The 21,814-nt window shown below is 58.1% G+C and overlaps 2 protein-coding genes across 2 annotated transcripts; both read right to left on the bottom strand.

Annotated features, from left to right (window-relative positions):
* Positions 1-1,148: 1,148 nt before the first annotated feature.
* Positions 1,149-10,315, bottom strand: LOC134431259 (collagen alpha-1(III) chain-like). Its single transcript, XM_063179242.1, has 6 exons — positions 8,666-10,315; positions 8,480-8,586; positions 6,665-6,784; positions 3,960-4,120; positions 2,303-2,405; positions 1,149-1,435 (listed from the first exon to the last, which is right to left on the bottom strand). The coding sequence occupies exons 1-6, from the start codon at positions 10,313-10,315 to the stop codon at positions 1,174-1,176; spliced, it is 2,403 nt and encodes an 800-aa protein (XP_063035312.1). The 3' UTR covers positions 1,149-1,173.
* A 4,003-nt stretch (positions 10,316-14,318) lies between these two features.
* LOC134431258 (partner of Y14 and mago-like) lies at positions 14,319-20,044 on the bottom strand. Its single transcript, XM_063179241.1, is given in 5 exon segments — positions 14,319-14,632; positions 15,671-15,857; positions 15,859-15,940; positions 16,957-17,050; positions 20,014-20,044. Coding segments are annotated over 5 exon segments (651 nt in total). The 3' UTR covers positions 14,319-14,375.
* Positions 20,045-21,814: the final 1,770 nt, after the last annotated feature.

The raw sequence follows: 21,814 nt of genomic DNA, 5'->3' as shown, positions 1-21,814 counted from the left end.
ACCAATAGAAATAGGGAAGTGCTAAGCGGTGGCCAATGGAAAGAGAGGGCGGGAAACGCGGACTTCCGGGAGGTGTGGCCGCGACCAGAGCGGGTCATTGAGGGACTCGGGGGTAATTAATTATTAAAAATTATCTCCGTCTATTGGGCTATTGGTATTCCTACATAGATTTAGATACATATTATCTAGTAACTCTATTTATTATGTGTTTATGGTTTATAATGTTGTTATATTCCTTGTGACATTTTCGTTATCAAAATATATTATTTGGCATGACTTACCTGTTAATTATACATATATTAGGTAAAAACTGTTTGTGTTGTAGTTATTTATTAAACTATTATGTATTAAATACTTTTTATTAATTGTTTGTTGAAATTTGCTCATTAATTATTGTCCTGTACCCAGGGGTTCAAAGCACAAACTTGGGGTAATTTTCCAGAATATTCCAGAGTTTCCCTCTCCAGGTGCGGCTCCCAATCGCTGCTGGTTTATTATTAAATTGATTATAATTTAATTATTTGCATTATTATTAAGTAGTATTGTGTATTTCACCCTGCTTCCTGCAGCTCCTGAACCACAACCTCCCTCATTAATAATTAAAATAACTTAAGTAATTTAAATAATCAAAAACTAGAGCAATTAAAATAATTCGAATTATTAAAATAATTCTTTTTGGGTGGGGCGGCCGCCATGATGGATTGAGGCCGCCATGTTGGATTGAGGCCGCCATGTTGGACATGGAGGGCGCCATGTTGGATGCGGCAGCCGCCATGATGGGAGTGGCCGCCTCTCCGTCAGGCCAGGCCGTGTCTCCCGCACTAACCGGCCACTCCCCCCCCCCCACGGCTCCGTCCCGGCCGCTCCGGACCCGCCATCACCCCGTTAACGGCGGCTGAAGCGCCCCCAGCGCGGCCCTGCCCACACTCAAGATGGCGCCGCACTCTGAGGCCTCACCGGAACCTCCAACATGGCGGCGCCCACTGCGGCGCCGTCAGTGACGTCATTCTTTTTCCCGCGCGGAACGGAAGTGGCACCACCACGACCTCCCGGGGCTTTGAGGACCCCCAAATCCCCCCCTATTTCCACCCGCTATTTTTTTATTTTTAACACAAAAAACACCACTCGATTTTCTTTAAAAAACCCGAAAAAAAGAAAAAAAATAGATTTTTTTTATTCCAAGCCCTTTTTCTTTTGTTTTGGGGTGGGGGTCTCCTCATCGCGGCAGCGGCCGCCGCCCCTTCTTCCTCCTCTTGTGCTTCGTGTCCCCCCTGGGGGGGCCCCCTTGGGGCTGGGGGTGTCCCTGGGGGGGTCCTGCAGCCCCGGGGGGGGCGGGGAAAGCCCCCCGGGCTCCGGGCCCGGATTTCCCTGGAAAACGCGGGCCAGGAAATCCTCCAGGTCAGCGGGGGTCGGGGGGCTGCCCTTGGGGGGGCCCCTGGGGGGAGAGAGAAAAGGGGTTGGGGCACGGCTGGATGGACCTGGGCACACCTGGATGTACCTGGGCACAGCCTGGATACACCTGGCACACCTGGATGTACCTGGGCACTGCCTGGATACACCTGGGCACACCTAGATGTACCTGGGCACTGCCTGGATACACCTGGGCACACCTGGATGTACCTGGGCACTGCCTGGATACACCTGGGCACACCTGGATGTACCTGGGCACTGCCTGGATACACCTGGGCACACCTAGATGTACCTGGGCACTGCCTGGGCACAGCTGGATGTACCTGGGCACACCTGGATGTACCTGGGCACTGCCTGGGCACACTTGGATGTACCTGGATGTACCTGGGCACTGCCTGGATACACCTGGGCACACCTGGATGTACTTGGGCACACCAGGATGTACCTGGGCACTGCCTGGATGTACCTGGGCACACCTGGATGTACCTGGGCACTGCCTGGATACACCTGGCACACCTGGATGGACCTGGGCACACCTGGATGTACCTGGGCACTGCCTGGCACAGCTGGATGTACCTGGGCATACCTGGATGGACCTGGGCGCAGCTGGATGTACCTGGGCACTGCCTGGATGTACCTGGGCACACTTGGGCATTCCCTAGACACCCCCTGGGCACACCCTAAATGTACCTGGCACACCTGGGCACACCCTGGATACACCTGGACACCCTTGGGGACACCCCCCTGGACATCCCTGAACACCCCTTGGACATCCCTGGACATTTCTGAACACCCCCAGACACACCTGGACACCCCTGAACACCCCCAGACACACCTGGGCACCCTCAGGGACACACCTGGGGACACCCCAGGACACCCCCCCAGCACTGACCGCTGGCGTCCGGCGGGCGTGGCTGTCCTGGCGCCGAAGGACAGGTGGTAGGGGACACGGTGGCTGTCCGGGGAGATGGCCACGCGCTGGCAGCCCGCCCACTCTGGGGACACACAGGGGACACTCGGTCAGGGTGGCACCAGAGAGACCCCAGGGATGGGCATGGTGTCCCCTGGTCATGGTGACATCAGGGAGATCCCTGAGATGGTGACACCAAAGACACCTGGGCATGGTGTCCCCTGGTCATGGTGACATCAGAGAGATCCCTGGGCATGGTGACACCAAAGACACCTGGGCATGGTGTCCCCTGGTCATGGTGACATCAGAGAGATCCCTGGGCATGGTGACACCAAAGACACCTGGGCATGGTGTCCCCTGGTCATGGTGACATCAGGGAGATCCCTGGGCATGGTGACACCAAAGACACCTGGGCATGGTGTCCCCTGGTCATGGTGACACCAGGGAGATCCTCGAGATGGTGACACCAGGGAGATCCCTGGGCATGGTGACACCAAAGACACCTGGGCATGGTGTCCCCTGGTCATGGTGACACCAGAGAGATCCCCGAGATGGTGACACCAGGGAGATCCCTGGGCATGGTGACACCAAAGACACCTGGGCATGGTGTCCCCTGGTCATGGTGACATCAGGGAGATCCCTGGGCATGGTGACACCAAAGACACCTGGGCATGGTGTCCCCTGGTCATGGTGACACCAGGGAGATCCCCGAGATGGTGACACCAGAGTCAAATGGGCATGGTGTCCCCTTGGTCATGGTGGCACCAAGGACATCCCAGGGATGGTGACACTAGGGAGGTCCCCAGGATGGTGACACCAGGGACACCCCAGGGATGCTCATGGTGTCCCCTGGTCATGGTGACACCAAAGACACCTGGGCACGGTGTCCCCTTGGTCACGGTGTCCCTCTGGTAATGGTGACACCAGGGACCCTTGGGATGGCCATGGTGTCTCCCAGAGCCACCTGGGCACGGTGTCCCCTTGGTCATGGTGACATAAGAGAGACCCCCAGGATGGTGACACCAGAGAGGTCCCCAAGGATGGTCATGGTGTCCCCCAGAGTGACCAGGACATGGTGTCCCCTTGGTCATGGTGACACCAGAGAGACCACCCTGGTTGTGGTGTCCCCAGAGACCCCTTGGTCATGGTGACACGAGAGACCCCCAGGGATAGTCATGGTGACATGAGGGACACCCAGTCACGGTGTCCCCAGAGACTCCTGGGGATGGTGACACCAGAGGGACCAAGGAATGGTCATGGTGACATCAGGGACACCCAGTCACGGTGTCCCCAGAGACTCCTGGGGATGCTCACGGTGTCACCTTGGTCATGGTGACACCAAAGACCCTGGGATGCTCATGGTGACCACCCAGGACTGACCTGTTCATGGTGTCCCCTTGGTCGTGGTGACACCAGAGAGGTCCCCAGGATGGTGACACCAGAGAGACCACCCTGGTCATGACGTCCCCAGAGATCCCTTGGCCATGGTGTCCCCCAGAGTGACCTGGCCATGGTGTCCCCTTGGTCACGGTGACACCAGAGAGAGGTCCCCAGGATGGTGACACCAGGGACCCGTCCCCCCCGTTCTCTGTGTGTCACCCCCGTCTCCGTGGCCGTGCCCCCCCAGGTGTCCCCTCACCGGTGACGTCGTAGATGTGGCCGTCCATGCGGGCCAGGTAGGTGACCTTGAGGCCCATCAGGCTGGACTCTGCCCACAGGTCACCCTCGTCGGCCGCGTGCCACCCCCCGCACGGGCCACACCAGCGGCCACCGCGCGGGTCCCTGTCCAGCTGGAACCGCCTGTGGGGACACGGGGACACTGTGACACCCCTGGGGACACTGGGGACACTGTGACACCCACAGGGACACTGTGACACCCACAGGGACACTGTGACACCCCCGGGGACATTGGGGACACTGTGACACCCCGGGGACATTGGGGACACTGTGACACCCACAGGGACACTGTGACACCCCCGGGGACATTGGGGACACTGTGACACCCACAGGGACACTATGACACCCCTGGGGACATTGGGGACATGGGGACACACCCAGGCCACACCAGCGGCCACCGCGCGGGTCCCTGTCCAGCTGGAACCGCCTGTGGGGACACGGGGACATTGGGGACACCCCCGGGGACATTGGGGACAGCATGACATCTCCATGGACACAGTGAGACCCCCAGGACACAGAGTCACCCCAACCCTCCAGGACATGTCAAACAATGTCCCCCCCAGTGCTGTCCCCACTGTCCCCGCAGTGTCTCCATTGTCCCTGCAGTGTCTCCACTGTCCCCGCAGTGTCCCCATTGTCCCTGCAGTGTCACAGGTGTCCCCACAGTGTCCCCACGGTGTCCCCACAGTGTCCCCACCTGTGGCGCCCCCCGCAGCGGGTGCAGCCCATGGCATCCCTATTGTCCCCATTGTCCCTGCAGTCCCCACTGTCCCCCACAGTGTCCCCATTGTCCCAGCACTGTCCCCACTGTCCCCACAGTGTCCCCATTGTCCCTGCAGTGTCACAGGTGTCCCCACAGTGTCCCCACCTGTGGCGCCCCCCACAGCGGGTGCAGCCCACGGCGTCCCAACTGTCCCAGTGTCCTGCAGTGCCCCACTGTCCCCACGCTGTCCCCATTGTCCCTGCAGTGTCCCACAGTGTCCCTGGTGTCTGTGGTGTCCCCACTGTCCCCACCCCAATGGGTGTCCCCATTGTCCCTGCAGTGTCACAGGTGTCCCCACGGTGTCCCCACCTGTGGCGCCCCCCGCAGCGGGTGCAGCCCATGGCGTCCCTATTGTCCCCATTGTCCCTGCAGTCCCCATTGTCCCAGCACTGTCCCCATTGTCCCCACAGTGTCCCCATTGTCCCTGCAGTGTCACAGGTGTCCCCATGGTGTCCCCACCTGTGGCGCCCCCCACAGCGGGTGCAGCCCATGGCGTCCCAACTGTCCCAGTGTCCTGCACTGTCCCCACAGTGTCCCCATTGTCCCTGCAGTGTCACAGGTGTCCCCACAGTGTCCCCACCTGTGGCGCCCCCCGCAGCGGGTGCAGCCCATGGCGTCCCTATTGTCCCCATTGTCCCTGCAGTCCCCACTGTCCCCACAGTGTCCCCAATGTCCCTGCAGTGTCACAGGTGTCCCCACAGTGTCCCCACCTGTGGCGCCCCCGCAGCGGGTGCAGCCCATGGCGTCCCAACTGTCCCAGTGTCCTGCAGTGTCCCACTGTCCCCATGCTGTCCCCATTGTCCCTGCAGTGTCACAGGTGTCCCCACAGTGTCCCCACAGTGTCCCCACGGTGTCCTCATTGTCCCTGCAGTGTCACAGGTGTCCCCACGGTGTCCCCATTGTTCCTGCAGTGTCCCAGGTGTCCCCATGGTGTCCCCACCTGTGGCGTCCCCCGCAGCGGGTGCAGCCCATGGCGTCCCAACTGTCCCAGTGTCCTGCACTGTCCCCCACAGTGTCCCCATTGTCCCTGCAGTGTCACAGGTGTCCCCACAGTGTCCCCACGGTGTCCCCACAGTGTCCCCACCTGTGGCGCCCCCCGCAGCGGGTGCAGCCCATGGCGTCCCTATTGTCCCCATTGTCCCTGCAGTCCCCATTGTCCCCACAGTGTCCCCACTGTCCCTGCACTGTCCCACAGTGTCCCTGGTGTCTGTGGTGTCCCCATTGTCCCTGCAGTGTCCCACAGTGTCCCTGGTGTCTGTGGTGTCCCCACTGTCCCCACCCCAATGGGTGTCCCCATTGTCCCTGCAGTGTCACAGGTGTCCCCACGGTGTCCCCACCTGTGGCGCCCCCCGCAGCGGGTGCAGCCCATGGCGTCCCTATTGTCCCCATTGTCCCTGCAGTCCCCATTGTCCCAGCACTGTCCCCATTGTCCCCACAGTGTCCCCATTGTCCCTGCACTGTCCCCACTGTCCCCACAGTGTCCCCATTGTCCCTGCAGTGTCACAGGTGTCCCCACAGTGTCCCCATTGTCCCTGCAGTGTCACAGGTGTCCCCACAGTGTCCCCACGGTGTCCCCACCTGTGGCGCCCCCCACAGCGGGTGCAGCCCATGGCGTCCCTATTGTCCCCATTGTCCCTGCAGTCCCCATTGTCCCCACAGTGTCCCCATTGTCCCTGCACTGTCCCCACAGTGTCCCCATTGTCCCTGCAGTGTCACAGGTGTCCCCACAGTGTCCCCACGGTGTCCCCACCTGTGGCGCCCCCCGCAGCGGGTGCAGCCCATGGCATCCCTGCAGTCCCCATTGTCCCAGCACTGTCCCCACAGTGTCCCCATTGTCCCAGCACTGTCCCCACAGTGTCCCCATTGTCCCTGCAGTGTCACAGGTGTCCCCACGGTGTCCCCACCTGTGGCGCCCCCCGCAGCGGGTGCAGCCCATGGCGTCCCTGGCGTCCCTGAGCTCCTCCTGCAGCCGGCCCAGGAACGCGCCCAGCGCCCGCGCCAGCTCCCCCTGTGCCAGCTGCTTCCTGGGACACAAAAACGGGAATTAATACCCAAAATATGGAAATTGGCACCTCAAAAAATGGGATTGGAACCCCAAAATATGGGATTGGAACCCCAAAATATGGGATTTACACAAAAAAAAATGGGATATACAGCCCTAAAAATGGGAATGACAGCCCCAAAAATGTGCCCAGCGCCCACGCCAGCTCCCCCTGCGCCAGCTGCTTCCTGGGACACAAAAACGGGAATTAATACCCAAAATATGGGATTGGAACCCAAAAAATGGGATTGGAATGCCAAAAATATGGGATTTACACCAAAAAAATGGGATTTAGACCCATTAAAATGGGAATGACAGCCCCAGGAACCTGCCCAGCGCCCACGCCAGCTCCCCCTGTGCCAGCTGCTTCCTGGGACACAAAAACAGGAATTATTACCCACAATATGGAAATTGGAACCCAAAATATGGGATTGGAACCCCAAAATATGGGATTGGAACCCCAAAATATGGAATTTACACAAAAAAATGGGATATACAGCCCTAAAAATGGGAATGACAGCCCCAAAAACGTGCCCAGCGCCCACGCCAGCTCCCCCTGCGCCAGCTGCTTCCTGGGACACAAAAACGGGAATTAATACCCAAAATATGGGATTGGAACCCAAAAAATGGGATTGGAATGCCAAAAATATGGGATTTACACCAAAAAAATGGGATTTAGACCCATTAAAATGGGAATGACAGCCCCAGGAACCTGCCCAGCGCCCACGCCAGCTCCCCCTGTGCCAGCTGCTTCCTGGGACACAAAAACAGGAATTATTACCCACAATATGGAAATTGGAACCCAAAATATGGGATTGGAACCCCAAAATATGGGATTGGAACCCCAAAATATGGGATTTACACAAAAAAAATGGGATATACAGCCCTAAAAATGGGAATGACAGCCCCAAAAATGTGCCCAGCGCCCACGCCAGCTCCCCCTGCGCCAGCTGCTTCCTGGGACACAAAAACAGGAATTATAATCCAAAATATGGGATTGGAACCCAAAATATGGAATTGGCTCCCCAAAGAATGGGATTCCCACCCCAAACCAGGATTCCTACCCCCAAAATCTGGGATTCTGCACCCAAAACCAGAGCTCCCGGTGCCCCGAAACCACAATTCCCACCCCAAAACCCAGGATTCCCACCCCGAGATTTGGGATTCCCACCTGAAAACCCATGATTTACACCCTAAATTTTGGGATTCATGCCCCAAAAATATGGGATTCCCACCCCAAAACTTGGGATTTCCTACCCAAAACTTGGGATTTCACCCCAAACTCACGCCTGGTACTCGCGCCGCCTCTCGGGGCTGCTCACCCTCTCCCAGCCCACCCCAAAACCGGGATTTACACCCAAAAATATGGGATTTCCACCCCAAAACCCAGGATTCCCACCCCAAAACTGGGATTCCCACACCAAAATATAGGATTTGCACCCCAAAACCCGGGATTTACATCCCAAAACTTGGGATTTCACCCCAAACTCACGCCTGGTACGCGCGCCGCCTCTCGGGGCTGCTCACCCTCTCCCAGCCCACCCCAAAACCGGGATTTACACCCAAAAATATGGGATTTACACCCCAAAACCTGGGATTTCCACCCCAAAATTCGTGTTTTACATCCCAAAATTGGGAATTCACGGCCCAAAATTGGGTATTTTCACCCCAAACTCACGCCTGGTACTCGCGCCGCCTCTCGGGGCTGCTCACCCTCTCCCAGCCCGCCCGCAGCACCTTGAACGCCGCCTCCGCCCGGGGGTCACGGCTTTTATCGGGGTGCACCTGCCGAGACACGACCCTCAATGTCCCCAAAACGTCCCCAAAGCGTCCCCAAGCCCTCGGGGATGTCCCCAACACCCACCAGCACGGCCAGCCTCCGGTACGCCCTGCGCAGCTCCGCGTCCGTGGCCGTGGGCTCCACGCCGAGCACCCGGAACGGATCCAGCTCCTCCTCGGCCACCTCGGCCATTGCCACCAAACGCGTCACCTCCTCGTCGCTGTCACCACCCCGGTGGTGGCCGGCCCGGGGCCGGAACCGCTCGGCCAGCAGCTCCCGGGAGCGGCGGAGCCCCGCGGAGGCGGCGCGGAGGAAGGAGCGGAGGAGGAGGAGGAGGAGGAAGAGCAGCGCGAGGAGGGCGCCGAGGAGGCGCAGGCAGAGCGCGACCCCCGCCCGGGCCGCCCGCAGGGACCCGCGCTGTCCCCTGGCGGTGGTGGCACCGGGCTCCTCGTGCTGGTGGCCGTGTCCCCCGGCCGTGGTGGCACCGGGCTCCTCGTGCTGGTGGCCGTGTCCCCTGGCGGTGGTGGCACCGGGCTCCTCGTGCTGGTGGCGCTGTCCCCTGGCGGTGGTGGCACCGGGCTCCCCGTGCTGGTGGCGCTGTGGCCGGGGGTCGCCGGGGCGCTCCGGGGGTCGGCGGTGGCGGCAGCCGAGGCCGCACGGGAGGTCCCGGGAGGGGCTCGGGGGAGAGGCCGGGGGGCACCGGCAGCTGCAGCGACCCCCGGGGCTGGGGACACTGCCGGGGCTGGGGACATTCCCAGGACCAGGAACAGTCCCGGTGTTGGGGACACTCCCAGGGCTGGGGACATTCGTGGGGTTGGGGACACCCTCAGGACCAAGGACAGTCCCGGTGTTGGGGACACTGCTGGGGCTGGGGATACTCCCAGAGTTGGGGACACCCGCAGCAATGGGGACACTTTTAGGGATGTCCTCAGGGTTGAGGACACTCCTGGTGTTGGGGACACTCCCAGGACCAAGGACAGTCCCGGTGTTGGGGACACTGCTGGGGCTGGGGACACTCCCAGAGTTGGGGACACCCGCAGCAATGGGGGCACTCCCAGGACCAGGGACACTCCCAGAGTTGGGGACACCCTCAGGGCTGGGGACACTCCCAGAGTTGGGGACACTGCTGGGGCTGGGGACACTGCCAGGAGTGGGGACAGTCCCAGGGGCGCCACCAGGGCTGGTGACACCTTCAAGGTTGGGGACACTCCCAGTGCTGGGGACAATCCCGGCACCGGTGACACCGCCAGGGCTGGCGACACCCTCAGGGTTGGGGACACTCCTGGGTTTGGGGACACCCTCAGGGCTGGGGAGGACACTCCCCGTATTGGGGACACCCTCAGGGTTGGGGACCCTCCTGGGTTTGGGGACACCCTCAGGGCTGGGGAGGACACTCCCTGTACTGGGGACACCCCCGGGGTTGGGGACACTGCCGGATTTGGGGACACTCTCAGCGTTGGGGACACCCTCGGGGACACCTCCGGGCTTGGGGACAGTCCTGGGGTTGGGGACACTGCCGGATTTGGGGACAGTCCTGGAAACGGGGACACTCCCGGGCCCGGGGACAGCAATGTCGCGCTCGCCGCTCTCGTCGTCCTCGCCCCCCGCCGTGCCGGTACCGCTGCCGGTGGCGGCACCGGGGGCGCGGCCGCAGCTCCCGTTCCAGGCGGCGCTGGAGCCCCCGCCGGGCCCGCTGCCCCCGGGCGCCGCCTCCCGGTACCGGGGCCGCTCCATCGCCGCGGGCTTAGGTCACGGCCATCCCTGGGACACCGGGGACAGAGAGGGGACAGCGGGGTCAGCACCCAGGGAGCGGCACCGGGACCCCCGAACCGAGCACCGGGACCCCCAGAACGGCACCGGGACCCTCCAGAATAGACCCGGGACACCCAGAACGGCACCGGGACCCTCCAGAATAGACCCGGGACCCCCGAACGGATCCGGGACCCTCCAGAACGGCACCGGGACCCACCCCAGATGGCCCCGGACCCCCCGAAAGGGACCCGGGACCTTCCGAACGGCCCCGGGGAGCCCAGAACGGCCCCGGGACCCCCTGAATGGACGCGAGACCCCCTGAGCCTCACAGGGACCCCCCCCGAACCGAGCACCGGGACCGCCTGAGCCGCACCGGGACCCGCCAAAATGGACTTGGGACGCCCCAACCGAGCCCCGGGACACCCAGAACGGCCCCGGACCCCCTGAGACACCCCGGGACCTCCGAACCGAGTCCCGGGGACCCCGAACGGCCCCGGGACCCCCCCCCGACCGAGCCCTGGGACCCTCAGAACGGCCCCCGGGGATCCCCTGATCAACCAACCCCCGCGACGGCCCGGCAACCTCGAAATCCGGCCCCGGGGACCTCCTGGATGGAACCGGGAGCCCCGAACCGGTGCCGGGATCCCCCGGACGCTCGGAGCCCCGGTACCGGGGTGATTCGGAGGTGGTTCCGGGGGGTTCGGGACTCACCACGCCGGTACCGGGGGGGTTCGGGGCTGGTTTTGGGGGGTTCGGGACTCACCACGCCGTACCGGCGGGGGGGGGGGGGGGGTCGCGCCGCCGCCCCCCCCGGGTCCCCTCACGGCCGCACTTCCGCTTTCCGCCCGCCGCCGCGCTGGCCACGCCCACTTCCGGGGTGGGGCAGCGCGCGCGCGCGCGGCGCGCTCCTTAAAAGAAAAGGCCACGCCCCCTCATCGGCATGACCCTGTCCTTAAATGGTGAGGCCACGCCCCTTAAAGTATTGGCAACACCCTCTAAATCTGCATAGCCACGCCCCTTAAATGGCTAGGAGCACGCCCTTTAAAGGGGCAACGCCGCCGTCCCATCACCGCGGTGGGACCCAGCGCTCCCAGTTCCGCCCAGTGCCCACCAGTTGCCCCCTTCCAGAGCTCCCAGTTTCTCCCAGTGACCCCTCCCAGTGCTCCCAGTTGCTCCAGTGACCCCCTCCCAGTGCTCCCAGTTGCTCCCATTCCCTCCTCCCAGTTCCTCCAGTACCCACCAGTGCCTCAAATGCCCCTTCCCAGTTTCTCCCAGTGATCCCTCCAGTTACTCCAGCACTCCCAGTTCCCCCTCCCAGTTCTCCCAGTCTGGGCTCCCTCCTGTACCCTCTTCAATCCAATCCCCCCAGGACCCCCCAAATCCCCCTCTGGGACCCCCCGAAATCCTCCCCAGGACCCCCCAAACACCCCCCAGGACCCCCCCAAATCCCTCCAAAATCCCCCAGGACCCCCAATGATCCCCCAAATCCTCCCCAGGACCCCCCAAACACCTTTGGGACCCCCCAAAATCCCCCCAAAATCCCCCCAGGACCCCCCAAACACCCCCAGGACCCCCCAAATCCACCAAGCCCTCCAAGGATCCCCCAAATCCTCCCCAGGACCCCCAAATCCTCCCAGGACCCCCCCAAACACCCCAGGACTCCCCAAAATTCCCCCCCCAGGACCCCCAAGTCTTCCCTCAAATCCCCCAAACCCCTCTGAGACCCCCGAAATCCCCCAAATCCCCCCCAAATCCTCCGCAGGATCCCCCAAATCCCTCCAAAATCCCCCCCAGGACCCCCAAATCTCCCTCAGGACTCCCCAAACCCCTCTGGGACCACAGAAATCCTTCCCAGGACCCCCCCAAACACCACCAGGACCCCCCAAATCCCCCCCAAAATCCCCCCAGGACCCCCCAAACCCCTCTGAGACCCCCCCAAATCGTCCCCAGGACCCCCCAAATCCCCCAAGGATCCCCCAAATCTCCCTCAGGACCCTCCAAACCCCTCTGGGACCCCCAAGATCCCTCAGGGACCCCTCAAATCCCCCCAAAATCCCCCCAGGACCCCCAAACCCCTCTGGGACCCCCCAAAATCCCCCCAGGATCCCCCAAATCCCCCCAGGACCCCCAAATCCCCCTCCAGGACCCCCTCAAATTCCCCCAGGATCCCCCAAATACCCCCCAGGACCCCCCTCAAACCCCCCAAACCTCTCTGGGACCCCCCAAAATCCCCCCAGGACCCCCCAAATCCCCCAAGGATCCCCCAAATCTCCCTCAGGACCCCCCAAACCCCTCTGGGACCCCCGAAATCCTCCCCAGGACCCCCCAAACACCCCGACCCCCACTGATCACTGATTTTTTTTTTATTCCTCCACCGCTCTGAAAAACGGAAGCAAAAAGACCAAAAAGAGAAAATTGGGAGGGGGGCGGCGCCACAGAGAGGGGGGAGGGGCGCGGGGGGAGGGGGCACGGCCCCGTTTTTGGGGATTTTCACCCCAGTTTTAAATCCGGTAAAAAGAGGGAGAGGAGGGATGAAGGACGCGGAGAGAACAAAAAAAAAATTGAGAAAATTAAATGAGATGGAGCAAAAAAATTAAAATAAAAAATTGAAAAGAAAAAAAAAACCAAAAGAAAATCAAAAGAAACGAAACAAAATTTAAAAGAAACAAAAAAAAAAAAAACAAACAAAAAAACCAAAAAGAAATCGGTAAATAAAATAATAAAAATAAAATAAAATAATAAAAAATAAAAGAAAAGAAAAATAAAATAATAAAAACAGAGTAAACAAAATCTAAATAAAAATAAAACAAAATAAACAAAAATTAAATTAAAATAAGCCAAAAAAAGAGAAAATTAAAATAAAGGAATCAAAAAATCAATCAAATCAAATCAACCGAAAAATCAAGAAAATTAAACCAAGAAAAATTAAAATGAAAGAAATGAAAATATAAAAGAAAGTAACAGAAAAAATAAAACAAAATAATATAATGAACGAAATAAAATTAAACAAAACAAAATAAAACAAAATAAAATAAAGCAAAATAAAATGAAGTAAAACAAATAAACTAAAACAAAATAAAATCAAAGTAAAACAAAATAAAGTAAAATAAAATGTAATGAAATAAAATGAAATAAAATAAAATGAAACAAAATGGAACAAAATGAAATAAAGTAAATAAAGTAAAACCAAATAAACCAAAATAAAACAAAAATAAAATCAAATAAAAATGAAAACAAATAAAGTAAAACAAAATTAAATGAAACGAAAACAAAATTAAATAAAATAAATGAAATTTAATAAAACCAAAAGAAATGAAATAAAATGAAATAAAGTAAAATAAAATAAAAATAGACCCAAAATAAAATTTAAAAAAAACCAAAAATAAAATGAAACAAAAATAAAAAAAACCAAAATAAAGTAAAAATAAAACAAAATAAAGTAAAATTAAATAAAAATTAAAATAAAAAATAAAATAAAAATAAAACAAAATAAAAATAAAACAAAAATGAAATAAAAATAAAATAAAAATAAAAACAAAATAAAAGAAAAATAAAACAAAAATGAAATAAAAATAAAATTAAAATAAAACAGGATAAAATAAAAATAAAACAAAATAAAAAACCAAAATAAAACCAAAATAAACTAAAACAAAAAACCAAAAAAAACCCAAAATGAAACAAAATTAAAAAACAAAATAAAAGCAAAATAAACCAAAATGAAAAACCAAAATAAACCAAAATAAAACAAAATAAAAAACCAAAATAAACTCAAAATAAACCAAAATAAAAAACCAAAATAAACTAAAATAAAAAACCAAAAAAAACCCAAAATGAAACAAAATTAAAAAACAAAATAAAAGCAAAATAAACCAAAATGAAAAACCAAAATAAACCAAAATAAAAAACCAAAATAAACTCAAAATAAACCAAAATAAAAAACCAAAATAAACTAAAATAAAAAAAAAACAAAAAAAACCCAAAAGGAAACAAAATAAAACCCCAAAAAATAACTTAAAAAAACCTCTAGAAACCCCAGCCGCCCTCACTCCGAGTCCAGCTCCAGCGCCCTCAGTTCCTCCTCCAGCGCCCTCCTCCGGCCCAGCTTCTGCAGCTGCTCCGGGCTGGGCTCGGCCAGCGCGCCCCGCTCCAGGCGCTGCTGCAGCTCCTGCACCTGCCGCAGCTTCTTCCGCAGGCTCTTGATGCGCCGGGCCCGCTCCGAGGGGCCGGGGGTGATCCCGGGGCTGGGCACGGGGGGGCTGCCCGAGGGGGTGCCGGGATTGCCCCCCGAATTCATCTGGGTGCCGCCGGGATTGCCCCCCGAATCCATCTGGGTGCTGCCCGAGGGGGTGCCGGGATTGCTCCTCGAATTCATCTGGGTACCGCCCGAGGGGGTGCCTAAACTGCCCCCCGAATTCATCTGGGTACTGCCCAAGGTATTCCCAGAATTGCCCCCCGAATTCATCCGCTTAGTGCCCGAGGGGGTCCCAGAATTGCCCCCCGAATTCATCTGGGTACCACCTGAGCAGGTCCCTAAACTGCCCCCTGAATTCATCTGCTTACTGCCCGGGGTATTCCCGTAATTGCCCCCCGAATTCATCTGCTTACTGCCCGGGGTATTCCCGTAATTGCCCCCCGAATTCATCTGCTTACTGCCCGGGGTATTCCCGTAATTGCCCCCCGAATTCATCTGCTTACTGCCCGGGGTATTCCCGTAATTGCCCCCCGAATTCATCTGCTTACTCCCAGAATTATTCCCCAAATTCATCCCCAAGTTATTATTTCCGCGATTGTTCCCAGGAGTATTCGCGGGATTTTTCCCCCAATTCAGCCCCAAGTTGTTGTTCCCCGAGTTATTATTCCCAGGATTATTTCCTGAGTTATTATTTCCTGAATTATTACCCCCCAAATTATTATTATTATTTCCCAAATTATTTCCGGGATTTTTCCCCAAATTATTTCCAGAATTACCCCCGGAATTCCCGAGGTTATTCCCAGAATTACTCCTCAAATTACCCCCTAAATTACCCCCCAAATTCCCAGTGTTACCCCCCAAATGACTCCCCAAATTCCCAACATTACTCCCCAAACTATCCCCAGAATTATTCCCCGATTCAATCCCGAAATTTGCCGAATTCTTCCCAAAATCTGCTGCGTTTTTGCTGGAATTCTTCCCAGAATCTTCTGAATTCTTGCTCGAACTCTTCCCCGATTCCGCTGAGTTTTTCACCGAATTCTTACTGGAATTTTTCCCCGAATTCTTGCCGGAATTCCCGGGGTTTTCCACGTTTTTCTCCCCTCCCGTTGTCCCGCCTCCTCCTCCGTTGTCTCCTCCTCCTCCTCCTCCTCCCAGGTTGATTTTTTCCAGCTCCTGGCTCAGTCCGTCCCCGTGGTTCTCCCGATCTTTTTCCTGCTGCTGTTTCCTTTTCTCTTTGCGTTTCAGGTTCCTTCGGGCGCTCTTGGACAAAGTTGGGGAGGGGTCGCAGCCGCCCCCATCGGGCCGCCCGGGGGTCCCTCGGCCCGGCGGGGAGGGGGGCGGCGGCCTCGGGGCTCAGACCCGGCGGCAGCTCGGGTTTGCTCCGGAAGAATTTCACGTATTTGTTCTCGTAGCTGGAGATAAAAGCGGGGTGGGGGGGAAAAAAAAAAAAATCAAAATCAAATCAAATAAATGAAGAGGGTCAGGGGGTTTTGGGGAGGGGGCGTGGAGGGGTTTGGGGGTAACAGGAGGGGGTTGAAGGGGTCCTGGAAGGGTTTGGGGGAGATCCAGGAGGGGATTTGAGGGGTTTGGGGAGGACAGGAGGGGATTTGATGGGTTTGGGGGGGTCCTGAAGGGGTTACTGGGGGACAGGAGGGGTTTTGGGGGGTCCTGGAGGGGATTTAAGGGGTTTGGGGGGGACAGGAAGGGATTTGAGGGGTCCTGGACGGGTTTGGGGGTGTCCTGGAGGGGATTTGAGGGATCTGGGGGTAACAAGAGGGGTTTGAGGGAGTTCTGGAGGAGTCTGGGGGCATCCAAGAGGGGATTTAAGGGATTTGAGGGGGGTCCTGGAGGGGTTTAGGGGGGAAAAGAGAAATTTTGGGGGGGTCCTGAAGGGGTCTAGGGGCATCAAGGAAGGGATTTGAGGAGTTTGGGGGAGACAGGATGGGATTTAAGGGGTCCTGGAGGGGATTTGAGGGGTTTAGGGGGGACAGGAGGGGTTTTGGGGGGTCCTGGAGGGGTTTTGGGGGGTCCTGGAGGGGTTTTGGGGGGTTTAGGGGGGGACAGGAGGGGTCTGGGGGGGACAGGAGGGGTTTTGGGGGGTCCTGGAGGGGTCTGGGGGCAGCCAGGAGGGGATCTGAAGGGTCTGAGGGGGGGTCCAGGAAGGGATTTGAGGGGGACAGGGGGGACAGGAAGGTCTAGAGGGGACAGGAGGGATTTTGGGGGGTCCTGGAGGGGATCTGAAGGGTCTGAGGGGGGGTCCAGGAGGGGATTTGAGGGGGACAGGGGGGACAGGGAAGGTCTGGGGGCTGCAGAGCCAGGCCTGGGTGGGAGCCGACCCCTCCCCACACCCTGAGACCCCCCCAGGACCCCCCGGGACCCCCCAGGACCCCCCCAGGACCCCCCAGGACCCCCCAGGACCCCCACTCACACGGGCACCTCCTCCTGGGGCACGTAGCCCTCCTTGACCCGGCGCTGCTTCCGCCAGGTCCCGTCCGGGCGCTGCGTGGAGGGGATGTACCTGCCTGGGGACAGCATGGGGACAGATGGGGACAGCTGGGGACAGCATGGGGACAGCATGGGGACACGGCGGGGACAGCATGGGGACAGCATGGGGACAGCTGGGGACAGCATGGGGACAGCATGGGGACACGGCGGGGACAGCATGGGGACAGCTGGGGACACGGCGGGACATGGTGGGGACAGCATGGGACAGCTGGGGACACGGCGGGGACACGGCGGGGACAGCATGGGGACAGCTGGGGACAGCTGGGGACAGCTGGGGACACGGCGGGGACACGGTGGGGACACGGTGGGGACACGGTGGGGACAGCTGGGGACAGCTGGGGACAGCTGGGGACACGGCGGGACATGGTGGGGACAGCATGGGGACAGCTGGGGACACGGCGGGGACACAGTGGGGACAGCTGGGGACAGCATGGGGACAGCATGGGGACATGCTGGGGACAGCATGAGGACAGCTGGGGACACGGTGGGGACACGGTGGGGACAGCATGGGGACACGGTGGGGACAGCATGGGGACAGCTGGGGACAGCTGGGGACACGGTGGGGACACGGTGGGGACACGGTGGGGACAGCATGGGGACACGGTGGGGACACGGTGGGGACACGGTGGGGACAGCTGGGGACAGCATGGGGACAGCATGGGGACAGCTGGGGACACGGCGGGGACAGCATGGGGACAGCTGGGGACAGCATGGGGACAGCTGGGGACACGGTGGGGACACGGCGGGGACAGCTGGGGACAGCTGGGGACAGCTGGGGACAGCTGGGGACACGGCGGGGACAGCATGGGGACAGCTGGGGACACGGCGGGACATGGTGGGGACAGCTGGGGACAGCTGGGGACACGGCGGGGACATGGCGGGGACAGCATGGGGACAGCTGGGGACACGGTGGGGACAGCTGGGGACACGGCGGGGACACGGTGGGGACACGGTGGGGACAGCTGGGGACAGCATGGGGACAGCTGGGGACACGGCGGGGACACAGTGGGGACAGCTGGGGACAGCATGGGGACATGCTGGGGACAGCATGGGGACAGCTGGGGACACGGTGGGGACATGGTGGGGACAGCATGGGGACACGGTGGGGACAGCATGGGGACACCATGGGGACAGCTGGGGACACCAGCGATACCATGGGGACACGGCGGGGACGTGGTGGGGACAGCATAGGGACAGCTGGGGACACCATGGGGACACCATGGGGACACAGTGGGGACAGCATGGGGACAGTGCAGGGACACTGTGGGGACAGCTGGGGACACCAGTGACACCATGGGGACACGGCGGGACATGGTGGGGACAGCAGGGACACCATGGGGACAGTGTGGGGACACACTGGGGACATTGAGACAGTGCAAGGACACCATGGCGACAGCTGGGGACACTGTGGGGACACCATGGGGACACCGTGGGGACAGTGTGGGGACAGCTGGGGACATGCAGGGACATGGGGACAGCTGGGGACAGGGGGATACTGAGGGGACAGGGGGAGACCATGGGGACAGTGCAGGGACAACTAGGGACATGGGGACGATATGGGGACACCATGGGGACAGTGTGGGGACAGTCCAGGGACAACTGGGGACATGGGGACACCATGGTGACAGTGTGGGGAGACGGTGGAGACACCATGGGGACACCGTGGGGACACTGTGGGGACACTGTGGGGACACCGTGGGGACACTGTGGGGACACTGTGGGGACACCATGGGGACACCATGGGGACACTGTGGGGACACTGTGGGGACACTGTGGGGACAGCCCCCCAGACACCACGGGGATTGGGGACAGCGTGGGGACAGCGTGGGGACACCACGGGGACACTTATGGCGGTATGGGGACAGCGTGGGGACACCGGGGGACATCCTGGGGACAGCCCTCCATACCGGGGGGACCCCAGGACACCCCAAAGACCCTTCCAGGACCCCCCCAAATCCAGCCCCCCCTCAGAACACCCCAAACCCCTCACGGAGACCACCGGGACCCCTCCCCAAATAGCCCCGGACACCCCCCAGGCCCCTCCCGGGGGTCCCGGGACCCCCCTCAAACCCAACCCACCACCCAACCCACCCTCATGAATACCCCAAACCCCTCATGAATACCCCAAAACCCCTCATGAATACCCCAAAACCCCTCCTGGGGACCTCCAAGACCCCTCCCCAAAACCCTCGCTGTCCCCTCAGACCCCTCACAGGGATCCCCAGACCCCCCCTCAAATCCAACCCCCCCCCAGAGACCCCAAACCCCTCACGGACCCCTCCTCAAATCCCTCATCCTTCCCTCCCCTCACAACCCCCAGACCCCCCCCCCAGGCCTCTCCCGGGGGTCCCGGGACCCCCCTCAAATCCAATCACCCCTCAGAGACCCCAAACCCCTCACGGGGACCTCCAGGACCCCTCCCCAAAACCTTTCCCCCCCCCTCCTCCCCTTGCAAACCCGAGACCCCCTAAGGCCCCTCATGGGGTCTCGGGACCCCCCCCCAACCCCCCTTTAGACCCTTCCCGGCCCCGAGACGCCCCCTTAGAGACCCCAAACCCCTCACGGGGACCTCCAGGACCCCCCCCCAAAACCCTCCCCGCCCCCTCCCCTCACAAACCCCGGACCCTCCCCAGCCAAACCTGGACCCCTCCTCAGGCCCCTCACGGGGGTCCCGGGACCCCCCCTCAAATTCAACTTCCTCTCAGACACCCCAAAACCACAAACCCAAATCCCACACGGGGACCCCAAACCCCTCACGGACCCCTCCCCAAAACCCTCGCCGCCCCCTCCCCTCACAGCCCCCGGACCCCTCCTCAGGCCCCTCACGGGGGTCCCGCCCCCCCAGCCCCCCCTTTGGGCCTTTCCCGCCCCCGGGAGCCCCGCGCGGGTTGGGGGCGGTCCCGGGGGGCCGCGGGGTTTCCGGGGCAGCCCCGGAGGGGTCCCGGAGCCCCCCCAGGCCGCGGGGCCCCCCCGCTCTCACCGGTCTCGTCCGTCACATAGGGCGTCGCCATCTTTGCGCGCGCGCCGCGGGGCCGCCCCGGAAGTGACGCAAAGGCGGCGCGGCGCGGCGAGCAGGGGGCGTGGCCAAAAATGGAGGCGTGGCCAAATGCGGTATATGGAAATGAGAGGGCGGGGCTAACAGCGGAAATGAGCTGCGCTCATAATGGTAATTAGGGGGCGTGGCGCTATGTCTGTATGGAAATCAGTGGGCGTGGCTACATATTATAGTTCAATCCATGGAAATTAATGGGCGCAGTTATTCATTTAAATTGAAAGTGGGTGGTGCTAGGGGGCGTGGCCAATGACAGGTATGGAAATAAGAGGGCGTGTCCAAAAGGGATGGCATGACTTTTAATTAGCATGCAAACTAGAGGGCGTGGTCATTTGTTGATATGGAAATTATGGGGTGTGGCCAACGTGGAGGCTTGGCCAAATGTGGGATATGCAAATTAGAGGGTGGGGCTAACAGTGGAAATGAGCTTCATCCATATGGTAATTAGAGGGCGTGGTTATAGATTGGTACGGAAATAATGGGCGTGACCACACGTTATATTTAAATAATATGGAAATTAAGGGGAGTGGTCATTTATTAAATGACATAATTGTGTGTAGTTGAGGGGGCGTGGCCATTGATTAATATGGAAATTAGAGGGCGTGGCCACAGTGAGGATATGACCTTTAATTACTTTGTAAGCTAGAGGGCGGGGTCACTTGATATGCAAACTAGTGGGAACTATATTTAAATAATATGGAAATTAAGAGGTGTGGCCACTGCTATGAAAATTGAGAACGTGACCAAAATGCTGAAATTAGCTTTAATTAATATGGAAATTAGGGGGCGTGGTCATTGAGTAGAATGAGAATCATGTGGTCACAATTTATGTGTGCTATGCAAATTAGGGGGCGTGGCCAGTGAAAAGTATGGATCTTAGCAGGCGTGGTCAAGGAGGCATTATCTTAATTAATATTAAAATTGGGGGCGCGAACATTTGCTTTTATGGAAATTAGGGGGTGTGGCCACTACGCATATTGAAAATATGGGCGTGGTCACATAATGGGCGGGGTCATTAACAAATCTGGAAATTAGAGTGTGTGGACGCAGGAATTATTCATTGTATGTAAATTTAGGGGCGTGGTCATTGGCTTATATGGAAAATGTGGGTGTGATCATTAACAAAACAAGAAATTGGAGGATTTATTCAAATAAGTCTTTAATTAATATGTAAATTAGGGGGTGTGGTCACTCTTTTTGGGGTGAGGGTCTCTAGACGGAGCGGCCCCAGAGGAGGGGGCTGCTCTCGCTGCTCGGGACCCCCAGAACACCCCAAAACCCCCCAAAATCCATCCCAAAACTCCTCAGACACCCCAAATTTCTGCTGGGACACGCCAAGATGTCTCAACTCCCCCTCAGGACGCCCTAAAACCCCCCGGGATCCCCCAAAATTTCCTCTTGGGACCCCTCAAGACCCCCCCAAAATCCACTCAGGACAACCCAGAACCCTCAAAACCCCCCCAAAACCCCCAGAATCCCCCCATAGCCCCTCCAGGACCCCCCAAAAATCCACCCAACTCCCCCAAAATCCACCCGAGACCCCTCCAAAACCTCCGCGGGTCCCCTCAGAACCCCCCCAAAATCCCCCCCAGATCACCTCGGACATCCCCAAAACTGGCCCAAAACACCCCGGATCCCAGAATCCCCCCAAAATCACCTCAAAACCCCCCGGATCCCCCCCAAATTCCCCAGAACCCCCCCAAAATCACCTCAAAACCCTCCTGGATCC

The sequence above is a fragment of the Melospiza melodia genome, chromosome 31, assembly GCF_035770615.1.
Source record: "Melospiza melodia melodia isolate bMelMel2 chromosome 31, bMelMel2.pri, whole genome shotgun sequence".
NCBI classification, from domain to species: Eukaryota; Metazoa; Chordata; class Aves; order Passeriformes; family Passerellidae; genus Melospiza; species Melospiza melodia.
The sequence above is the reverse complement of the archived record's forward strand: the minus strand, read 5'-3'. Positions and strand labels throughout refer to the sequence as shown.

What these genes read in the sequence shown, in the direction of transcription:
- LOC134431259 (XM_063179242.1), bottom strand. Translation starts at nt 10,315, where the DNA reads ATGGAGCGGCCCCGGTACCGGGAGGCGGCGCCCGGGGGCAGCGGGCCC. An exon ending in AGGCGGCGCGAGTACCAGGC is followed by an intron (nt 6,785 to 8,479) that starts GTGAGTTTGGGG and finishes TTTGTGTCCCAG; the next exon opens with GAAGCAGCTGGCACAGGGGG. An exon ending in CCACATCTACGACGTCACCG is followed by an intron (nt 2,406 to 3,959) that starts GTGAGGGGACAC and finishes GTGTGTCCCCAG; the next exon opens with AGTGGGCGGGCTGCCAGCGC.